The sequence below is a fragment of the Notolepis coatsorum genome, assembly GCF_963971535.1.
Source record: "Notolepis coatsorum genome assembly, chromosome: 1".
Classification (NCBI taxonomy): domain Eukaryota; kingdom Metazoa; phylum Chordata; class Actinopteri; order Aulopiformes; family Paralepididae; genus Notolepis; species Notolepis coatsorum.
In genome coordinates this window covers 98,140,425-98,162,966 of record NC_140165.1, presented here as the reverse complement: position 1 = coordinate 98,162,966, position 22,542 = coordinate 98,140,425, and the positions used below count along the sequence as shown (strand labels likewise).

The window sequence follows — 22,542 nt, the reverse complement described above, 5'->3', positions numbered from 1 at the left end:
GGCGCACGACGTTGAGGCGATGTGAAGCGGCGCGTCCCCAGAGGCGCTCGGCTCAACCAGTATGGTCTCTGCCGGGCTGTAGCTGGATAAATTGTCTCAACCAGAGCTCTCACCCAATGCAATAGAACAATTTTGATTGACAGGCGATTCTGCCAATTACGTCACACCGCTTGCACCCGCCTCTGCTGTTACCACCAATCGGCAAGCGTTTATAATTTGTTTTACTTCCGGCAATGCCGCCATTGATCTGCTTGCGAGAAGCATACTTTAGCTCCCCGCCGAGGAAGTAAAACCTGAGGAAGGACAACAACCCGAACAACTGCCTCTTTGAACTGCTGCGGTCAGGCAAGCGATACCGGAGTCTCAAGGCGAGCACAGAAAGACTCAGAAGAAGCTTCTATCCCCAGGCCATCAGGCTGCTAAACGAACAATGAACACTACACAACAACAACCACCAAACGCACATAGCACACACATCCACACGCACACACTCACTTTAAACAAACACACTGTAGCACCCACTCCACACACTTTATAGCACACACCCACTTTAAACAAACACACTGTAGCACCCACTCCCCACACTTTATATTTATTGATGAAGGATTGCACTACAACCCGTACACCTTACTGTAAATTGTACCTAAATTGTACCTCATCCCATTTCTGCTTTGCACTATATAGTACTGTACATTAGTACACTGCATAGTATTGTATATTATATGGTAACTCAGAACATTGTACATATGTCTATACCGAACACTGTGACCTCATTTTCTTCTTCTAAATTACATGCTATACGATGTTATTTGATACTATCTTGTCTAGCACAGTCTCTGGAGCGTAACAGTAAGAAGCATTTTGTATGAAAGTATTCTGTACTTCTGTATGACAACTATTAAAGAAACTTGAAACTTGAAACTTGAATACCAGCCTTTTTCGGCCACGGAGCGCGAGCTTCATGGCGGGAGGTGGTTGCGTTGGAAACAACTCTGGCCGAGGGCGGACGGGCGGCCGGCGTGTTGGGAGCCCGGCGGGACCCCGCCGGTGTCTCTGTCTCTCTGCCGTCCCCCGTTCCGAGGTAGACGGTGGACGGGTCTGTTGAGGAGCCGAAGCGCGCGCCTATCTCCCCGTCGACCAAGAGTGAATACCTGTTATTGAACGTGTAACACTAACTATATAACGTTAATGCCACAAAACGAATGCCTTTACGTGACTGCGGTGTGCAAGGGCTATTGTTTATCATAAGTAGTAACTTTGATGCAGTAGCTTGTTTATTTTCTTCTGAGTGCTTTGTTTAATTACATGTTTACATGAACAGCCACCACTGTAAACAACATGTTTTTCACCAATAGACTATGCAATGCCGCCCTCCGTAGGATCTATAATAATACAATAAAAAAATATATATATTATTAAAAAAAAATTATTAAAAAATTTAAAAAAAACGAACGTTCGAACGTTCGTTCGATAAACCCTGGCGAACGTTCGAACCCTAAAAACAGGGTTCGGGGACAGCCTTAGTGTGTGTGTGTGTGTTGGGCGATTCTTGCTCAAAATTTTATCACGATTTTTCTCTCTAAGAATTTTGATCACGATTCTCTCACACGATTCTTATTTTTTCAATCAAATCATTTATTGCACTCTTTCTTAAACAGACAACATAACATATATGAAAGTGCTTGACTTAAACTTAAAAGTCTCTTGTAACATACAAAATAACTCAAGTCAGAATCATCATCGTTTAAAAGTCAAGTAAAAAGTAAAAATTATTTTTTTATAATTATTATTCATTTTTATATATATATATATATATATATATATATATATATATATATATATATATATATAAGAGAAAATCGCCATAATTTAGAAATGAGATTGCATAGGTCTATGAATCGAGATCGCGATTTCTTTCCGATTAATTGCCCAGCCCTAGTGTGCAGTGCGCACAACCGCACATGCGTGTGTAGATGACATATTTGTGGAACCAAGCATGGTCTAAACACGAAACATGGCTCACTGCTGCTGAACTGAATCCAAGGAGGCCATTTAACGCTCTAGAAAACATTCCCTGTACATTCTCACGTACGGTCACACTGACACTAACTACCCGCCGGTCTACTTGAGCAATGTGCTAAACTGTGTCGGTGAGTTTGAGCCCAATGATTCACGCTTTCACAGCGACCAATTACTTAAAAGATTTTTTTAAAGAAACAAAGGGTGGAACGTACACACCTGGAGCAGTTACCCCTGCAGGCTATGTTTAGCTGCCCCCTCGTTGGTTACCATGGGAATGAGCTTTTTAAGGGTTCACACGGTGAACCGGTTGATATGGGTATTTTCCAGAAGCTCGGAAAACCCAGAGTGGTCTGTCGACCAAAACCACTGCAGCTCATCTAGTGGCCCCTCTCCCAAGTGTCTCTGGGTCTGTGATTAACCGCTGGCCTCGACTTCCCCCTAAACACAGGCCCACGCTGTCAGCACAAGGCATCTAGCTCGTCTACTTTACACAGTCGATCCTGGGGGACATTTGATCTACGTTTGGCCTGTATCTATCAAGCATCTAATAATAATAATAATAATAATTTAGGACCTGCTCCGAGGTCACCATTTGGCACACATGCGAACCATGCATACAATGCGTATCTGCGATTAACCCATCCCGTCGTCCTTCCCCCCCAAGGGCAGCCGGGAGCAGACAGGCGCCACGTGAGCCGCGCCAGGGGACCAATCCAAGTGCTCCTGTCCGTCTTCGTCAAGGACGCCACAGCGTTAGCGATCTTGTTGTTGTGCATGTTTTTCCATTGGGTTTATCTTATCGGGGGGGGAAACCCTTGCGAGCACGGGAAGAACATGCAAACTCCACACAGAAAGGCCTGGGAGATACCCCACCTGGGTAACTGGCATCATGGAAACCTGGTCCCCAAGCGGGATTCGAACCCTGGACCTTCTTGCTGTGAGGCGACAGTGTTAACCACTACACCACCGTGCCGCTGAAAGTAGGAGTGCTGATCCGAGACCAGATTGGCTCATAAGTCATAGTGACTGATCCTAGATCAGTACTCCTAGGCGTTTCGGTCGTCCCCCTCGTTTAATGTAGTGCCGATGTTTAGGACTCCCAAGAGAGATTAGCTGCGGGCAGAACCGCAGAACCACAGAACCACAGAACCACAGACAAGACCAAAAGCACAATCCCCTGCCTGGCTGCACCTGAATAAGTGATGTGAGAGAGAACAAGAGGCAGTGAAAGTGTTGATATGCAAATACACACTGATTTAAAAGAGCGAAAGGAGAAGTACCAGACTATTTATAACAGCGGGGATCGCAGCTCACTGTGGAATCTTATTAGATTATTATTTGATTTGATTATTAGATTTTTCTACAACATATTATTTGATTGCACTGCACTACTATTGCACTATTTTACTCTGTCTATTCTATCTTATTCTTTTTATTATTGTCTATTTTTAAAACTGAATCAAACCATAAACAAGGTGGCCTGTTGGGATGTTAGATCCTAATGTGAAAAACTGTGATTCTATATGTCTGCACTTTATGTGCTCATTTTATGCCTGTCTTTTTCTGTTGTAAAGCACTTTGAGCTGCAAGGTGCTATACAAATAAAGTTTATTATTATTATTATTAGTAGAGCTGGGCCGTTAACGTCGTTACCGGGCTAAGTTAACGCCGGACTGTTATCGCGCGATAAAGAAATTGACGCCGTTAATCTATTCTCAGAGTTGTGTCTCCTCTCCTCTCTCTGTCTGCACGAGAAGCGAGCCGCAGCGACTCAGCGAGCCACACACACACACTCACACAAAATACACATACAGGTACTTAAGGGAGGGGCCTGTCCGTGGCTCCGTGTTGAAGCCACACAGACCGAGCTCTGCGCTCATCATGGCGGAGAGAACAAAACGAAAGTCTGGGTACACTTTACGAAAGTCGATGCCGACAATGCACGTTGCCACAAGTGCAATAAAACATTTGCAAGTAAGGGTGGCAATACAAGCAATTTGTCAAAACATCTGTTGTCAAAACATAACATTAGTCTGCAGAAATGCGCCGTTTTCGACTGCTTTGCTCGCAGTGTTCCATCTCCATGCACGTCCACTGCAGGTAAGCCAAGATAATACGGAGTTAGCTAGGCTAATAACAAATTATTACGAATAGGCTAATAAATAAAATATAATTGCTTAGCTAATTGTTTAGCTACAAATATATTTGAAAGACGACAACTTTTTATAGATCGTCATTCGTCAGGCTGAGGCTGCAGCCACCATGTCCCAGCCCACCCCTCCTCCCTCTACCACCACCGGTCCCAGCCAAGTAAAGTCCCTTCACCCTAGCAGCTAGGAAGGATGACAGAGGATAGGGGGAACGAGTGTCACAGGGCTGTGACCCAGTTTGTTGTCAAAGGCCTGCACCCTTTCTCTATAGTGGAGTCCAAGGGCTTTAGGTAACAACTAATCATTCAGTGTATATCGTTTTTTTTTATCTTACATTTGTTGTTTATTATAAAAAGTCTATAATTCAGACACATTTAAAACATTGTTGCTGCTGTTGCTGAAGAAATAATATTTATTTATTATATTTATTTATAAAGTTATATAAAAGAACATTGCTACTGCTGTTGCTGAAGAAATAATATTTATTTCTAAAGTTATAAATAATAAAGCATTAAAGCAATGTCGATAAAGTACCGAACCGTTAAGCAGTATCGATACGAGTAGTAGTATCGATAAAATCCTAACGATAGGGGTTCGACAGATAGATTTGATAAAACATGGGGTTGTTTCTTTACCCATGTTGGGGAACTGTGTTCAATCGAGCCCCATAAGCAATACTCACTTTTAACCTAGTATTATCTGGCTGGGTTCATCGGTCTACATAATGTCATGAGGTGTAACCCAATGTTTACCTTCTTATTTTTTTTAATGTTTTATTTCTGTCTTTCTCCTGTACAATCCTTGTCTTGAGTATACAATCAGTCCAAGCACAATGCATGGAAGCAGACAGCGCCGGTTAGCCTTCGGGAGAGCCGTTAGTTGGACAATGCCTAGGCTAATGTCCGCTTCCATTCATTGTGCTAAGCTAGGCTAACGTGCAGCCAGATAGCTTTCTACTGAACGCACAGAGAGGAAACTGGTATCTATCTTCTTGTCTCGCTCTGGAGAAGACGGTAAGCTAATTTCCCAAAATGTTGGCGTGTTCCTTTAACACATTGACCGCCAAAATCGCTTTACAGCGTTATTGGCCGCCATGCGTTGACCACCAGACCTCGCTGTACAGCGTTATTGAGATCAATATTTCATTTTTTCACCATGGCATTCATAATTCATATATACACCCACGACGCTGCAGCTGGACCCTATAGGTGACGGCAACGACGGCTCAATACCGCCGCCTGGTGGATGGTCGGGCGAGTTACACTCACTTACAGGATATGGCTGATGTGCGTCGATTAAACTCATGTGTATAGGGAAGAAACGCCAATCGATAATCTATATATGCGTTTAGGCCTATAACTCACGTTCTATGAAATACAGCAGAAAACGATAAAAACATAGTACTTATATTCTAGAAGGTATTTTTGTATGAATGTATGAATGAAAAAGTATAACGTTCCCACATCCTGAACGATAGATAATTGATGTTGAATGGGCCATAGTAATGTCAATATAGCAATACAATTAAAAAAGTTATAGCCCTGCAAAGAAGGTGAGCCACTCCATAGGGTTATAGTGCTGGCAGAGAGGGGCATGAGATGGGCAAACTGGCCGGCGGGCAAAGTGTTAAGCAGTGCATCAGGACAACCTCTCAGGCACGGTGATATGATGTGCTGCATCAGGACAGCCTCTAAGGCACGGTGATATGATGTGCTGGTGGTAAGGATTAATTTACACCTGGGGGTGAATCTCAAGCTTCACCACAAGACGATACGATACTATTTCTACTTTAAATGCCCATCACGAGATTTCTCGGGTTATCAGCCCGCGGGTTGAATGCCCATCACGAGAATTCTCGTTTTCTTTTTTTTATTAGCGATCTGAATTCATATTTCATCAACCGAGTCTACCGTTGGTAAACCTGCCCTGCCAGGCGCTCAGATGTGAAAAAAGCGCCCCCTATCGTATCCCAGATGGTAATGCACCCTTTTGGATTGGACTCAATGAAAATGGATGAGAAAAAAAAACTCCGGAATCCACATTTTACTTCTCACGCATGTAACCGGAGCCGATCAGATTAATTCTGGACCCTCAGCACAGCGTGTAATATGTGTTTTTACAGTATACACGTTGGATCAATAAAAGGATCCATTTGGATACCATCTGATCTCAGGTAAGGAATCTATTTTACCAGTCTTAGGATAATCAGACCTGTTTTCACGGAGATATAAGCTTTTCCCCTATTATGTGATATGGCTGTTTGACTGTAAGAGCGATCAGGAACTGAGCTGATTTTCAGCGTGCGGCACCAGCGTGCACACGTACTATCGATAATCTAGCGTTTATTTGAAAACGATTCATAAATAGGCCGAAAAATTACAACGTTCTAGAATATTACAGTACAGGGCGAATATCATGGAATCTCTTTTTTCCTTGAAAACGAGGGCTTTTCAAAATGCTATAAAACGGAAATGAACCGATAAAAAAACAATCCGCTTCGACAATATTGACTGGAAATGAGTCATTGATAAGCGACAGGCAGATTAGACACATAGCATTAATGCTAACATTGAAGTGGATGGTGGGCATTCAAGCACTAAATGTGCGCCCCCTGCTGGGCACTGAAAGTGTTAAAGTGACAATCCTTAATTCTTTGTTTATTTTGGCAACATCTATTGGTGATAAGTGGCCATTGCTATTGTAGTTTTGCACTGTATTGACTGGCTTTCCATTTTGAAAACCGATGCTGAACTACAGAGTTAATCTTCTATTCATTCCAAAACAAACTGCTGTTGCTGCTGGTGACGTAAAACGCATCACTTCCTGTGGTGTGCCAGATGTTTTTCCCGGGAACCAGTGTTTAGAACAGGAATGTCCTGCCAGACACCAGTGTTTAGAACAGGAATGTCCTACCAGACACCAGTGTTTAGAACAGGAATGTCCTACCAGACACCAGTGTTTAGAACAGGAATGTCCTGCCAGACACCAGTGTTTAGAACAGGAATGTCCTACCAGACACCAGTGTTTAGAACAGGAATGTCCTACCAGACACCAGTGTTTAGAACAGGAATGTCCTACCAGACACCAGTGTTTAGAACAGGAATGTCCTACCAGACACCAGTGTTTAGAACAGGAATGTCCTACCAGACACCAGTGTTTAGAACAGGAATGTCCTACCAGACACCAGTGTTTAGAACAGCAAATGTAAAAACATTCATGAACTGGTTATAGGTAGAATCACTATTGTGATATTTCAGTTGGCGATAGAGAGAGGCAAAATATTTATCTATAAGGAAATGTACAAGATTATTACTTAACAATTTAATCGCCGGAAACGCCGTAACTCGTCATTCCCTGCCATGCTCATTCTGCAAAAGACGCCGTAACACGTCTTTGATATCAATATTTCAAAAATCTGTGATCGAAATCATATTTCTCCCCCGGGGACCTGAGATATACTGCTGAGCTCCACTCAACTCTTTAACGGTTCAAGTGCGCCATCTGGTGGCCGATCGGCAGATCGCCCAACAGGAAGTCATGTGGATGAAGTGGTGCTCACCCATATTTCGTCCGGGCACAGTTCGCTATCATTAGCAGGACTCCATCTTGACACAATGGATGTCGATCGGTTGCAAATAACTCGACAAACAACATGATTTGGACGTATATACTATTATACAACCTGGAAATGGATCGGGTATTTCTACATCCCATAATATGAATATCTCTGCTCCACGCTCATCGCCCAACGGCGCGTGGAAGATACGGTAAGATCCAGCGTTATTTTCCAACGTGTTCTTTACTAACTGCTCCGATGATCATATCACCCACACTAGATGAATGATATAACGTTGCCCACGGAATTATAAATGACCCCCCGCCCATCCGGTCAACATCAGATCATACGTAGTAACTCCTAGAAGCACATCCAGTTGAAATTCTTTATCTCGCACAGATTCCTACCAAACTGTATTTGATCATCAATATAATGCATTTAGGGCTATAAATCAAGTTCTGGAGAAAGCTGCAGAAAACGATAAAAACATACTTATACTTTAGACCGTATTTTAGTATGAATATGTGAATGAAAAAGTATAACGTTGCTACACCCTGAACAATAGATATAGGACATTGAATGGGCCATAATAATGTCAATTTAGCAATACAATTTAAAAAGTTATAGCCCTGCAAAGAAGGGGAACTTCTCCATAGACAAATAGAGATGGCGAGGGATGGTAAATTATGAATTTAACCATGGCGATCAAAGTGTTAAACAGGAGTTTTTTACATTAAGTGCTGCGATAAATGGCAGTAGTGTACTATAATCGACGCAGAGTCCTCTGGTCTGAGTTTGGCCCGGGTTCTGAGCGAACAGAGAAGCTTCATACCACTTTAACACTTTGACTGCCACTCACGGCTAATCTCGGGTTTACGATAGTTACGTTGAAAGCCACTCACGAGATTTCTCTGAATTTTTATTTTATTTTTTTTTAGCGATCTGAAATCATATTGCATCACGCGAGCCTACCCTAGCCTACCCAAGGGCCGCCGGCGATCAGATGTGAAAAAAGCGCCCCCTATCGTCTCCCAGATGGTAAATGGAATGGACTCAATGAAAATGGATAGGGGAAAAGAAATATTTCCAGTCCACTGATGCAGCCGGGGTTACCAGAGTTCATTCTGGATCCTCTGAGCCGCGGGGAATCATGTGTTCTACTGTACACACGTTAGATCTATACACTTATCGATTTTTTTCGAATGGTGATCAGGAATTGGAATATACCAGTTGGATACCATCTGATGTCAGGTAAGGAATCTATGTTATCAGTGTTAGGATAATCAGACTCGTTTTGATGAAGATATAAGCTTTTGTGCTCTATCGGTTTCACTGTAAAATCGACGAGGAAATGAAAGCAGCTATTATCAGCGCGCGCCTCGAATGTGCGTGCGTGCACGTATACTATTGATCATCTAGCGTTTATTTGAAAACGATTCATAAATAGGCCGACAAATATCAACGTTCTGGAATATTCCAGTAAAAGGCGATTATCACAGAATGGGCTGTTTTTCACCTCAAAACGGGTGCTTTTCAAAATGCTCTCAAACGGAAATGAAGCGATAAAAAACCAATCTGCCTTTACAACACGGACTGGAAAATGATTCTTTGATAAGCGACGGGCAGATTAGACACATAGCCATAATTTAAAACATAGATTAGGCGATATTAACGTCAACATTGGCGCCGATGGTGGCATTCAAGCACTAAGTCGTGCGCCCCCTGGTGGCACTGAAAGTGTTAATGTCAAGAAATCTGAATTCTCCCTTTAAAGCAACAAATTAATTCGATATTCGACGATACCACAGATTTAGCTATGAATGATACAATTCAATAACATGTGTTCGACATAATAGTGATTCATGTTACAGCATATCTATCAAGTCAGAGCAGAGATCACCCTCGCTCGCAAACTGATGAGATTACAACCAAAATGATGTTATAGCAAGATCCCTCCGTGAAATTACATAGAAGGTTCCACACCCCCCCCAGTACTTTCCTCAGTAGTTTGGAAGCGGCAGCACCTTAGAAGGGTAATGCATCACAAAGCAGGATTGCCTTTGGTGGACCGCCAAGGTTTATTGCCACATAAAGGCTGCCCACTAGGAGATGGCTCTCCCTGTTTAGTATTTCCCTCCATGCTGCAGGCAGCAGCCTTGACAGCAGCTCTGGGGTTTCCCTTAGTAGCGGTCACCTTCAACGGGGACCAGCCGTCTGTCTGTTGGTCTGTGTGCCCGTCTGTCTGTCTGTCTGTCTGTCTGTCTGTCTGTCTGTCTGTCTGTCTGTCTGTCTGTCTGTCTGCCTGTCTGCCTAGCCTGCCTGTCTGCCTGCAATCTGCACAAAGACATCATAGACAAACACAAGGACACCCAAACCTAGCTGTGTGCACACAGACACACACAAAGAGAGATATGCTCAAACAGGCACACAGAAAAGGCCAAATGATCATGGACACACACACACACACATACACACACACGCACACACACACACACACGCACACACGCACACACACGCACACAAAGAGAGATAAGGCTAAAGCACACAGACATGGGCTCAAGTTATCTTGGAACACATACATGCTGCGCACACACACGCACACAAGAGATAAGCCTAAAAAGGCTCACAGACATGGAGAAAGTGATCACACACACACAAACACACACGCCACAGAGCATCTTCCCGCCTCAATCATGGACACTCCTTCTATACCCCCCCCCCCTTTCCCACTCTCACCATTTCCACATCTCTCTCATAATATGAGAGACTATATAGTTGGCACAGTAAGGAAACCCTCTGCTTCCCCATAACAGGTCACACCTGCAGTGTGTGTGTGTGTGGGTGTGTGTGTGTGTGTGTGTGTGTGTGTGTGTGTGTGTGTGTGTGTGTGTAAAAATTTGACACGCCCATGTCTGTGTAGTTGTTTAGGCGTTTGTTTATCTCTCTTCACTTGTGAGTGTATGTAATGTATGTGTTTCTGTATGCATGTATGTATGTATGTATGTATGTATGTATGTATGTATGTATGTATGTATGTATGTATGTATGTATGATGTGTGTGTGTGTGTAACAATTTGACACGCCCATGTCTGTGTAGTTGTTTAGGCGTATCTCTCTTCACTTGTGAGTGTATGTATGTATGTGTTTCTGTATGCATGTATGTATGTATGTATGTATGTATGTATGTATGTATGTATGTATGTATGTATGTATGTATGTATGTATGTATGTGTGTGTGTGTGTGTGTGTGTGTGTGTGTCTTCCCCACTCTGCTGACAGCCCATTAGGGGCCTGCGTTGGGATCAATCAGCGCTGCCACATCCAGACAGCGGGGCCCCGGCGCAGGCAAACCCCGCTCCGCACAGCTGCCTTCCCACGCAAGAGAGAGCGGAGGACGGAGAGTGGAAAGAGAACGAGAAGAAAAGACAAGAAAAGAAGCTCTGCTTCCTGCTCAGAGACCACCCTCCATTATCGCCTCGTAGCCCAGAGCGCACACACGTCGCACACACACACACACACAGACACAAAATAGGTCAGTGGGCTACTGCATCAGTTTCCGATTGGAGGATCCGCTATGATGCTTTTTATGAAATTACATTCCATCCAAATTCCTTCGCCATGTGAAAAAGAACAAGTCATGTTCGGACTCATCAGAGATTAGGGCTGGGAGGTGTACCCTATATGAAGGTCTATACCAGGGGTCTGCAACCTGCGGCTGCGGAGCCGCATGCGGCTCTTTAGCCAATCAGCTGCAGCTCCCTGGCCCCAATTTTTTATTTTATTTTTTTTATTCTCTTATTTTGGAGACCGATGTCATACTGTGACACTGAAATGAAAAAATATTTCATCGACTAAAATATTTAGTCAACAAAAATATTTCATCAACTAAAATATACAGTACGTCACACCCCGCGCCTCTCCCTGCCGTCTGCAAGTGGCTAATCTTGAGTTTCCGACCCCCCAGTAAGCTAACCATGGATAAATCCAAAAAAAGGAAAGTCTGAGGAAAATAGAGGGTTTAATTCAGCGTGGACAGATTAATTTGCTTTCACGACTAACGATGCAGGCTTACCTGTAGTATGCCTGATATGTGGTGCGAAATTTGCGAACAATGAAAATTTTACTTTTTATTTTATAGATTTTCCACAAATAAGGGAAGGACTCAAATAGAGCTGCATAGTTCAGGGTTTTATTTCAAAGTAGGTCTACAGATGCCAGTGTTTTTTCTCCTTTTCTGTGTTTTATTTCAAAGTAGGTCTACACGTGGTAGTCTTTTTTCAAAGTAGACTACTTTTTATTTTATATATGTTCCACAAATAAGGGAAGGACTCTAATATACCTGAATAGTTCAGGGTTTTATTTCAAAGTCAGTCTACAGACACCAGTGTTTTGTCTCCTCTTGTGTTTAATAATAAAAAAAATAGGTCTACACAGCCAGTATTTTTTATCCTCTTCATACGAGTTTGAGGTTTTACTTTGTTATAACAGGTAAAAACAGCAATAAAAAGTCAACATTTTTCTTTTTGTTGCTTTATAATTCCATTAATGCCACAAACTGTACATAGTAAGTATAAAGTATAATAAATCGCAAATTACTTTGGGTGAATGCCATTGTCAGGCGTTTTATGCTAAATGTGGGGTATGCTATGATATATAAAACGTTATACACTCTGTTATCTTCATTTTAAGGGTAAATAGGTTGTGCGGCTCCCTGAGCATTTTATTTTGTGGGAGGGGGGGAAAGTGGCTCTTTTGATAGTAAAGGTTGCTGACCCCTGGTCTATACCATCATGGATCCAAGTGGGGCTGGGAGGTGTACCCAATATGAAGATATACCATCATGGATCATTCACCTTAGAATAATAATAATAAAATAATACTTCTCAATCAAGATTTACTTTTGTCAATTTTAATTCATTTATTATTAATGACACTTTTATTTATGTCAATTTATCAAGGAATTGATCAAGGAGGCGCTAGACCACCTCGTATGGTAAGAAGTGGTTACTGAGGAAGTTACCATAAAACCCTGGTGCTACTGAGGCCCCGTTTAGACGGAAACGCTAGCAGGTGAATCCGCAAAAATATTTTTTCGGATGTGCCTTTCGTTTATACGGAAACTGTGTTTTTACGGGGTGAAACCGCAAAAAAGTGAGACTACCTTCCAGGGTGGAATTCCTAGAAACGCTAAACCTTTCCGCTCTCATCTAAACTGTCAAACCGCATAAAACGATGACGAAAGGGTTGTCAAGGCTCTCGTCGCGTGTACTGCTTACATCACAGGCATGCGCCAGTACCAGTAGCCTAGAAGCGTAAACAAAGCATGTCTGATTCTATCCATGGCGATCACCTGAAGGCTACATTGGCAGTACTTTTAAATACACAAGAATCTGTCCCGCGGCGTGACTGGACCCACTGTCTGTGAGTGACTCTGCTTTGGTCCAATCACATTCCCCACCTCTGCCTCTGCGAATCAGAGGCAGAGTAGGGCGGGTCTTCACAGCACGTCATGTGACATATGCGCCAATCGTGTGACAGCGGGGCTCAGTCGTCTGGAGTTGTTACAGCCTCGTCTGCACGGAGAATTCCATCCCAAAACGATAGTCTAAACGCAAAATTAAAAGTGAAACCGTAAGACGACTTTTGCGGTTTCTGTTCAGACTCTCTCCGTCTAAACGTAGCCTGAGATGACTGGAAGGAGAAGAGATCAGTACAGTCAGAAGACAACTGAGAGTTAAAGGGAAGTTGGTTTTGAGGTGACTGGACTAAAACACACTCTGCAACACAGAGCAGAAAGAGTCTCTGACAGTCACTGAAGTGAAACTTACTGTCCCAAGATGACATGGGTTGGGCAATAATAACTAAATTATGTTATCGAAATGACATTGTGACATTGATGCACAATTCTGTCAATCTAAATTAATGATCACAGCCACGTATTCAACTCACGTTTCTCTCAAAATGACATCTTCGATATTTGAGGGGATGTTGTTTGAAAGTAACAAGAGGTTTGGTTTGATGTCACATTTTATATTATCATGCAGTTCAACGCGATGTAAAGCAATTGGATTATTTATCTTTTTAGATTTTGCATACGTGAACAGATATTGCGATATGGGGAAAGAATTCAAAATACCCGGCCCAACAGTATTGCACCAACTTATCTAGAGAGCCTTACAAGAGCAACAACAAAGTAAGCTCAAGGTTTTAGTATCAACAACATAGCAAGTATAGTGTCAGTGTCAGTAAACAGCGCCCAGTCAATAGCTTGAGAATAAGAAGCTAATACAATGAACACTTTGCTGTCGGAAAGTGGTGTTGTTGTCCAGCAGGGGGCACTCTGTCCTCTGGACTAGTCAGTAACAATGCCCCTGCTACAGTGATAGGGACACCGTACAGCTGCGAGTGCCGTCCTTTGGATGAGACGCTAAAACAGAGGTCCTGAGTGAATTCGACCGTTAAATAACCCAGGACGCCTATCGTAAAGAGTAGGGGGTTCCCTGACGTTCCTGGCCAAATTCCCAATCAGGTCTCCGACATCAAGGCCACCTAATCATCCCTTCCCCTTAATTGGCTGATATCAATCCCCGTATCCTGAGCCGTTCAGCCATTGTGTAGTGTGATGTGTGCCGGGTGCCAGTGTATGGCAGCCATTGAGCCTGCGTAGCCCAAGGTTGGGTGCTACCAGTGGTGGTGAAGGAGGCAATTTCCACCTACGTTGTAAAGCGATTTGAGTCTGAGAAAAGCGCTATATAACTGTAATGAATTTAATTAAGGCGTGGTAGAGGCTTGGTGAAGGCGTGGCACACACACACTTACCCCTAGCAGACAGCTTCTTGGTGTTGATGATTTTGGCAGCATACTCCTGGCCAGTGGAGATCTTCATGCAGCGTTTCACCACGGAGAACGCACCTCTGTTGAACACAAAGGTGTGGGATGGGTCAGAGCCGAGAGGAGGCAAACAGCGGACAGAGGTTAGGGAGGTTAGGGATGCACCGATAGACCACTGCATGCGTTACATTGAGCTCATGGAGGAGAGAGCAGGGGGAGAAAATGAATGAATGTGGATGAGAGCCTTGACATTAAGTGGTACATGATCCAATAGACTTTTATACGCCCGAGTCTCCTGAACACGGAGAGACCAATCCCAAGTCGATCGGCACTTTCTCAACGAGCTATAGTCACTTTTCCGCACCTACTACCGAACTCCGCATGCGCAGATTGATAAACCTAGATCTCTGGACAATCCAGAGAGACTCCGTGGGAAATATGCGCATGCGGAGTTCGGGAGTACAGCAGGTGCGGAAAAGTGACTATAGCTCGGCCGAGAAAGTGCCAATCGACTTGGGATTGGTCTCTCCGTGTTCAGGAGACTCAGGCGTATAATAGTCTATTGGATCATGTCTCCAGCACCCCCACAGCTGTAGCTACAACCACTTAATATCAAGGCTCTCATCCACATTCATTCATTTTCTCTCCCCACTCTCTCTCCCATGATTTCAGAATCGCGTCAGTGTTGCGGTGGTCTATGCACCGATGCCCTTATCAAATCTAGGTGATAAAGTTCATGGTACTGGAGTTTCCGCAGTACTAAAATCCAATAACAAGACCTAAGTATCAGAAAATAAAGCAAAGCAACTTGGCTCGATGCTCGATTTCTCTAATCAAGAAAAAGCTAATTATATCTCAGTAATCTTTTGTCCAATTTGACCACAAACTACTGGTCTAAGTCTATATACAGTATACTGTTTAGTGTTTAGGACACTGTATGAGTCGATATCTTATCATAAAATACTGTATCTGCTGACACCAAGTCCCAATGAATCAGAATCAGAAAGGTCTTTATTGCCAAGTAGTTTTCATATACAAGGAATTTGCTTTGGTCATTTTCGGTGCGACATTAGACATAGACCAGTAGTTTGGCGTCAAATCGGAAAATGATAACTGATTAATGATAGCTGATTAATAAACATAAGGCCTGTGTAGTAATCAGAACCGGTACCTACCAATACTGGCACTGACAAAGTGAAATCAATAAATCCCTAATCCCCCATGGGTGATCAATTCTTTTTTATGAGGATGTCTGCTTAAATATGGCCACCAACGAACGCCTGGTGTGCTACAAGATAGGCATACAACAGCATGCTCGGGCAATTTCTTTGTGTAACATATGAATAGAGTCGATTTAGTCTCCGTTCTTTGCTCACATCCGTGGCTACAGATCCTCGAGCGCCTCGGAGCGCACGCACAGAGATGTGTCATGGGGGGGGGGGGGGGGGGGGGGGGGGCGGATCTCTGCCCCTTCTTCACATGTCTCCTGGAATAGCGCTGACTGCATGACGGCGCGTGAAGTGACCTAATTGTACCCGCGCATTGAACCCCCCCACCCGCGCTCCCAATGCCTACAGGGGATGGGGCATCCCCTCCATGACCTGATTATAGTGTTGTTGGGCACATATGGAATTGCTTGGCTGTTCTAGCATTCATAATTGAATCTGGGAGAGAATTCCCCCCGTTGAATGGCCCTTCTAAGGTTTCTCTCCCCCACGTTGCCTGTGGTACCTTTTTCCTATTACATTTACATTACATTTACATTTAGTCATTTAGCTGACGCTTTTATCCAAAGCGACTTACAAGTTCTGTACGACAAGTCATCAGGAAGGGTACAACTCTATCAGCTGAGTAACAATGTTCATCAAAGTGTTGCGTGCTACAGTAAGGTTAGTTCAGGTTAGATTTTTTTTTTGTATTGTTTCAGATAATGGTCGACGGCGAAATATTGGATGGGTTTCGGCTGTCCTAACTGGGGTGGGTAGTTCATTCCACCATTGTGGGGCAAGGACTGAGAATAGGCTACTTCTCTTTGATGACCCTCCCAGAGCTTGGATAGGAGTAAGTCATTGCTAGGTCATTAGTGAGTTTTTCCTTATACCTTCGCTGGGGTATGTCTGGGAGCATTTCTTTATTTTACATTTATTTTGGATTTCATGGTGGGTTTTTTTGTTCTCGATTTATTGTGATGTTTCTTCTTGACTTGTTTAAAGAAGACTTGTCCCGTTGTCCGGCCCATGGGGACATTAAAGGGGACCTGCATTGCTATTCCTAGCACTATTTGGGCAACTTTACACAATTCCTGTGAGTCTATGGAAGACATCTGTAAGGTTTATTTTAAAAAAAAATCATTGTTTTATATTTCTAATGGAGTACTCAAAAGCATCATTTTCCAGCCTCAAGATTTCAGCCTGTTATTGGCTGGGCTCCGCCCATAAGCACTTTCAGTGACAGTCATCCACACAGTCTGCGAGTGGCAGAGAGAGAGAGAGAGAGAGAGAGAGAGAGAGAGAGAGAGAGAGAGAGAGAGAGAGAGAGAGAGAGAGAGAGAGCACTGTGTAAACACAGCTGCGTGCGAGATATGCAGGTCCCCTTCTCTTTCTCTCTCTCCCTCTCCCGTTTGAGGAAGTCTTCCACTGTGCCGCGCGCTACAGCTATAGACGGGGCGTTAGTTTCATGCTCCCGAATCGAGAGAGATAGAGAGGGGGAGAGAGAGAGACAGGCCGAGAGACGACAGCACGACGCGCGTGTGTGTATGCGTGCTCTGTCGCGAGGGTCTATCTGATTCTCCCTCTCTCTCTCTCTCTCGCTCGTTCTCTGTCAAACCCTGTTTGGTGCGCTACAACCACAGAGCCAATCGGATCACTATCCGCTCCATCCTCACCATGTGACGTCACCATGCGAGTCAAATCAGAACGACCTGATTAAAATGGAGCAGGAAATGAATGACGGCAATCCGCCAATATGGTATTTAGAGACACAAACACATTGATACTAACTCCTATTACTATAATACAATACTAGACACTGAAAAAAGACATTTATAATGCATGTCACCTTTAACTTCGGGCTTTACAAATAAATTTGATTTGATTTGTAAAATAAATTGACTAATCTTTTAATGGTGCTTTAGAATTTAGATAACATCCAGCCACTAGATGTCGCACTAGACGCATCAGCTTGTCATTTATCAAATCAGGTGCATTCCACGTGGGGGAAATGGGAAGTAGGGAGGAGATACATGTAAACAACATTCATTTTGGACCCACCAAATTAATCAATCATTATTTTGGGGGGGGGGTAGATATTCAATTCCACACCTTTCTAAAAGCTCTGTGAATGTATTATTTAAAAAAATAAATATTAAATAAAAATATGTTATCTATAGCACCTTTAAGTGAACAGGAAATTGGCAGGAATGTTGTTGTTTTTCTTCAGTGTAGAGAGGTGTCACACACGTGGAATAAACGATGGCTGTGTCAGTGGCTGTTTCACTTTATTTAATTCCAGCAAAGAAATCCTTTGGTTCTGTACCTGGGTTTCCAGATAAACGTGTCAGACTCATCGGTTTTGTTTGTGTTGTACTCGCATCGCTGAGGAATTCCAACGACCTCACGTATGCGCTCCGGTCAGTGGGAAGAAGGGCGGTCACTTCTTGGAAAATAATAACCCCCAACAGTTCATAGGAGGACCACGAACTTTCGTGCGTCAATATTCACATACATGCGCGTAAAATAGCTCTACGAACAGATCAAATCCAAGAGGACAACAAGTGAGTGAATAGCACGCAGCAGGTAACAGGTAGGCTGAGATTGTTACCGATACATCGGCGTTGTTGTTCAACTCTAACCCTATTCCAATCCACTCAAACGAGGTTATATAATCAATAATCAATACTCACTTCCCCAGCTCCTCGTAGAGCTGGTACTCGTCGGTGAACCTGGTGCAGGTGGTCGTAGCCATCGTTGAAAAAGCAGAGGAGAGGGGAGAAGAGAAGACCGACTTGGGGACTGAAACCCTGTTTCTGCTGCTACTCCTTTCCTGTGTTCCAAAGTGGCACTTGTCGCCTCCGTTCAAAAAGACAACAACAAAAAATATTCCTAAATACAACAACAATGGGGTGGTTGGTTGGTTGCTGTCTGCTCTCTGCAGACTCTCACTTCAGATGATCCTTGGCACTGGTGAAGTTGACGAGCTGTCAGAGACGCCGCGACCTGCTGTTCTCTGGGTGTGATCTGTGGATCCACTGACACTTGGGATACTTTTCCGCCGAGCGCTTCCTGGTTGTACACTAGAAGAGCGCACTGTGCAACGTCTCCCTCTAGCGGTGGCCTCGCACCACAACTGTTTTCCCGGGGACTCACAGGTGAGACTTTGTAGAGCAGCACCCAAGGGCCCCACTACTAGTACCAATAGCATAAAACTGCAGTGCCGCAGCCCCATACATAGGAGGGGCCTGTACTGTGCGTTGGGGGCCTGTACTGTGCGGTGCACTACTGCGCATGCGAGAAACAAAGTAAAGTCATTCTAATCTAGTCTAAAGGGTTAAATTTAGGCCCTCATCCAGAAGAGGTTACGTTTAGAGTAACAGTCAGGCCTGGTAATCCAATTGATATTCAGTTTAAGATAAAAATTCTAGTCTATAGACAATTGGTTGCATTGAATGCTTTATTTGGAGTCCTAATCCAATTGATATTCAGTTTAAGATAAAAATTCTAGTCTATATAGACAATTGGTTGCATTGAATGCTTTATTTGGTTACTCCTAATCCAATTGATATTCAGTTTAAGACAAAAATATTTTGGACATTAGGTCCTATTTTCCGTATGTTACTTTATGTTCCGTATGTTACTTTATGTTTCTAGTGTCCTATATTGTTACTTTGTTTCTCGCATGCGCAGTAGTGCACCGCACAGTACAGGCCCCCAACGCACCGTACAGGCCCCTCCTATGTATGGGGCTGCGGCACTGCAGATATACCCTACTCCCTACTACACCTGTTGAAATTAAAGTCATTTGGTAATCCTATAATTGGATATCGTCTTCGATATCCTCAGCCTCAGGTAAACTACAATGTCCATGAACGCGAGCTATTGGAAAGAATAACCCACACAAAAAATATCTTCATTACCTCATTACCAGTAAAAAAAAAAAAAAAAAAAAAAATCCCAGAGTGTGTGTGTGTGTGTGTGTGTGTGTGTGTGTGTGTGTGTGTGTGTGTGTGTGTGTGTGTGTGTGTGTGTGTGTGTGTGTGTGTGTGTGTGTGTGTGTGTGTGTGTGTGTGTGTGTGTGTGTGTGTGTGTGTGTGTGTGTGTGTGTGTGTGCGTGCGTGTGTGTGTGTGTGTGTGTGTGTGTGTGTGTGTGTGTGTGAATAGTGAGGTTGTGTAATAGCATTACAGCTTATCAGGTTCACCCTGTTCACCTGTTGTTAATTGGATATCTATCAAATCCACATTTAGCCAATAATCCCCTGTAATCCACCAGGCAAGGCTCTGGGGAAGTGCTACAGTATGGTGGGTTTAGACCCGCCCCGAACAAGGCCTTCTTCATGTGGAGTTTTATGGGAATTTTGTCATTTTCAAACACATCCTCGGTCTGCACCCGTGTAGAGGCATCTGCTCATCAAGGCAAGACTCTTTTATTGTCGTGCATACTGTTAGTTAATGCCTTTTGTGCTTCCTATAAATTGGAGATACTGTTTGCAAGTTGAAAAATCTGTAAATACTGTCAGTGTTTCATTATATGAGTGGGTAAAATTAAATGTATTTTTTTATTTTCATTACAGGATACATGGGTCACTTGTAAATATGGCTGTATATCTATCTATCTCTATCTATCTATCTATCTATCTATCTATCTATCTATCTATCTATCTATCTATCTATCTATCTATCTATCTATCTATCTATCTATCTATCTATCTATCTATCTATCTATCTATCTATCTATCTATCTATCTATCTATCTATCTGTCTGCCTGTCTATCAATATATATATATATTACACAATCAGCAAGACAACCATTGCTGAATGCCTGTTAGATCATTAATGTTCGGTCATCATAACTTTAGGTTATTCATTCATGTTAGGTCATAACGTTAGGTATTATTAATTTATATGAGCTACGAGGAGGCAAATGATGATGCCATGCCGCTCAGTTTAAATGCTCCATATATTCACAGAAGCTGTGAGTACTGAATCAGAGTCAGCTTCAGTTTATTTTAAAGGGGAACTATTTTACTATTTCTTTCACTATTTGGGCACTTTTACACAATTCCTGTGAGTCTATGGAACACAGTGGCGGCCGGTGGGTACTTCGCCACTAGGGGCGCTATACCAAATATTTTGCAAACATGTACAGTACAGTACTGTACCACGCAAGACTCATGGCAAGACGTGAGCGATTCGACTCACGCTCACGGCAATGAATCGGCTCTTATGAACGAGTCGCTCAGCTGTTACTACAACAACACACAACCAGTCAAATAAAGTATAGTCTAGACTCTAATTCACAACTTGAAACACAATATAAATAGAAAAGTTAGAAACAAAACTCGCCCGTCTCCAAACACAGGCAGATCTCTCCCTCTCTCCTTCTCTCTCTCACACACAGCGCGACGTGGAATCGATTCGTTACACAATCAGACCTATTATATACCAAGAATAACTTCAGTATGAGTACAGGGCTGTACACATATTTTGCATATTGTTAAAACGAGCCAAGGCTAGCTATATTAAACTATCGATATGAATCGAAAATCTGGGACCCTGATGTAAACAAGACAAACGTCTTTCTCTGGTCTGCATCCCCTTAACAATTGTGTGTATTGAGCCGTACTGTATTGTACCCATTCTGCAATCTGTTAATAAAGTTCTCATTCATTCATTCATTCAAACATAGACGATATTGAACAAGCCATAATCCACGTATTTTCAATCCGAGAGAGCTGCAGTAGTGTGGAGAGTCACAGCCACGTGACCCCACAATCGCCATCTCGTCCCCCAGTACAGACGCTATTAAGACAATGGAAAATGACCGACCAGGATGACAGAGGGGGTGTAAAGTGTCACAGAACAAGTGACACTCTTGGACAATGACATCCTGAGTCGTTCCTATGTGACCAGTATAATCTTTAAACTGAACTCTGGAGGATAGCTTTATGCTGGCTCTACTTTAAAAACAAATGGAACTGAGCCTTTAAAAACTCCATAAGAAGGGTCTGTTCTTCACAGACCACATGCAGAAGGGAGGCACCCTGAGGAATGTGGGCCCCAGCAAAGGAGAGAGACTCACACACAGGAGAGAGACATAGTGTGAGAGAGAGACATAGTGTGAGAGAGAGACACACACACACGCACACACACACAAAGAGAGAGACATAGTGTGAGAGAGAGACATAGTGTGAGAGAGAGACACACACACACGCACACACACACAAAGAAAGAGACATAGTGTGAGAGAGAGACACACACACACGCACACACACACAGAGATATAGACAGAGAGACAGACAGAGATGGAGAGAAGGAAAGAGACATAGACAAAGAGAGAGAGACCGAATAGTTGTATGGTATTAGGTAGAACAGGGAATTGAACCCTATACCAGTATCGTATGTGTGAAGTGACACAGATCAGCAAGCGACACTTTTGGACAATGACATCCTGAGTCGTTCCTATGTGACCAGTATAAACTGAACTCTGGAAAAATAACTCTATGAGGGCTCTACTTTAAAAACAAATGGAACTGAGCCTTTAAAATCTCCATAAGAAGGGTCTGTTCTTCACAGACCACATGCAGAAGGGAGGCAACCTGCGGAATGTGGGCCCCAGCAAAGGAGATAGGGAGCTGTAATGTTAACCCTTTCAGACGGAAGGGTTGCTGGTTGAAGTCTTGAATCAGAAGAGGAAGGAGAGGAGAGCAGACTATAATGACTATAATGTAATGTAAACTAATGTAATATAGTACACCGAGTACTGTATTG

General features: G+C 43.2%; 1 protein-coding gene across 12 annotated transcripts in view; it reads right to left on the bottom strand.

Annotated features, from left to right (window-relative positions):
* camk2d1 (calcium/calmodulin-dependent protein kinase (CaM kinase) II delta 1) overlaps positions 1-18,776 on the bottom strand; it is a 240,301-nt gene extending 221,525 nt beyond the window's left edge. For all 12 annotated transcript variants that reach the window (XM_084322597.1, XM_084322604.1, XM_084322598.1 and 9 more), the window contains exons 1-2: positions 18,461-18,776; positions 14,548-14,642 (exon numbers count right to left, since the gene is read on the bottom strand). In XM_084322597.1, the coding sequence (XP_084178723.1) occupies positions 14,548-14,642; positions 18,461-18,522 (157 nt within the window). In that variant the 5' untranslated portion in view covers positions 18,523-18,776. The remainder of the gene's footprint in view (positions 1-14,547; positions 14,643-18,460) is intronic.
* Between the last annotated feature and the right edge of the window lie 3,766 nt (positions 18,777-22,542).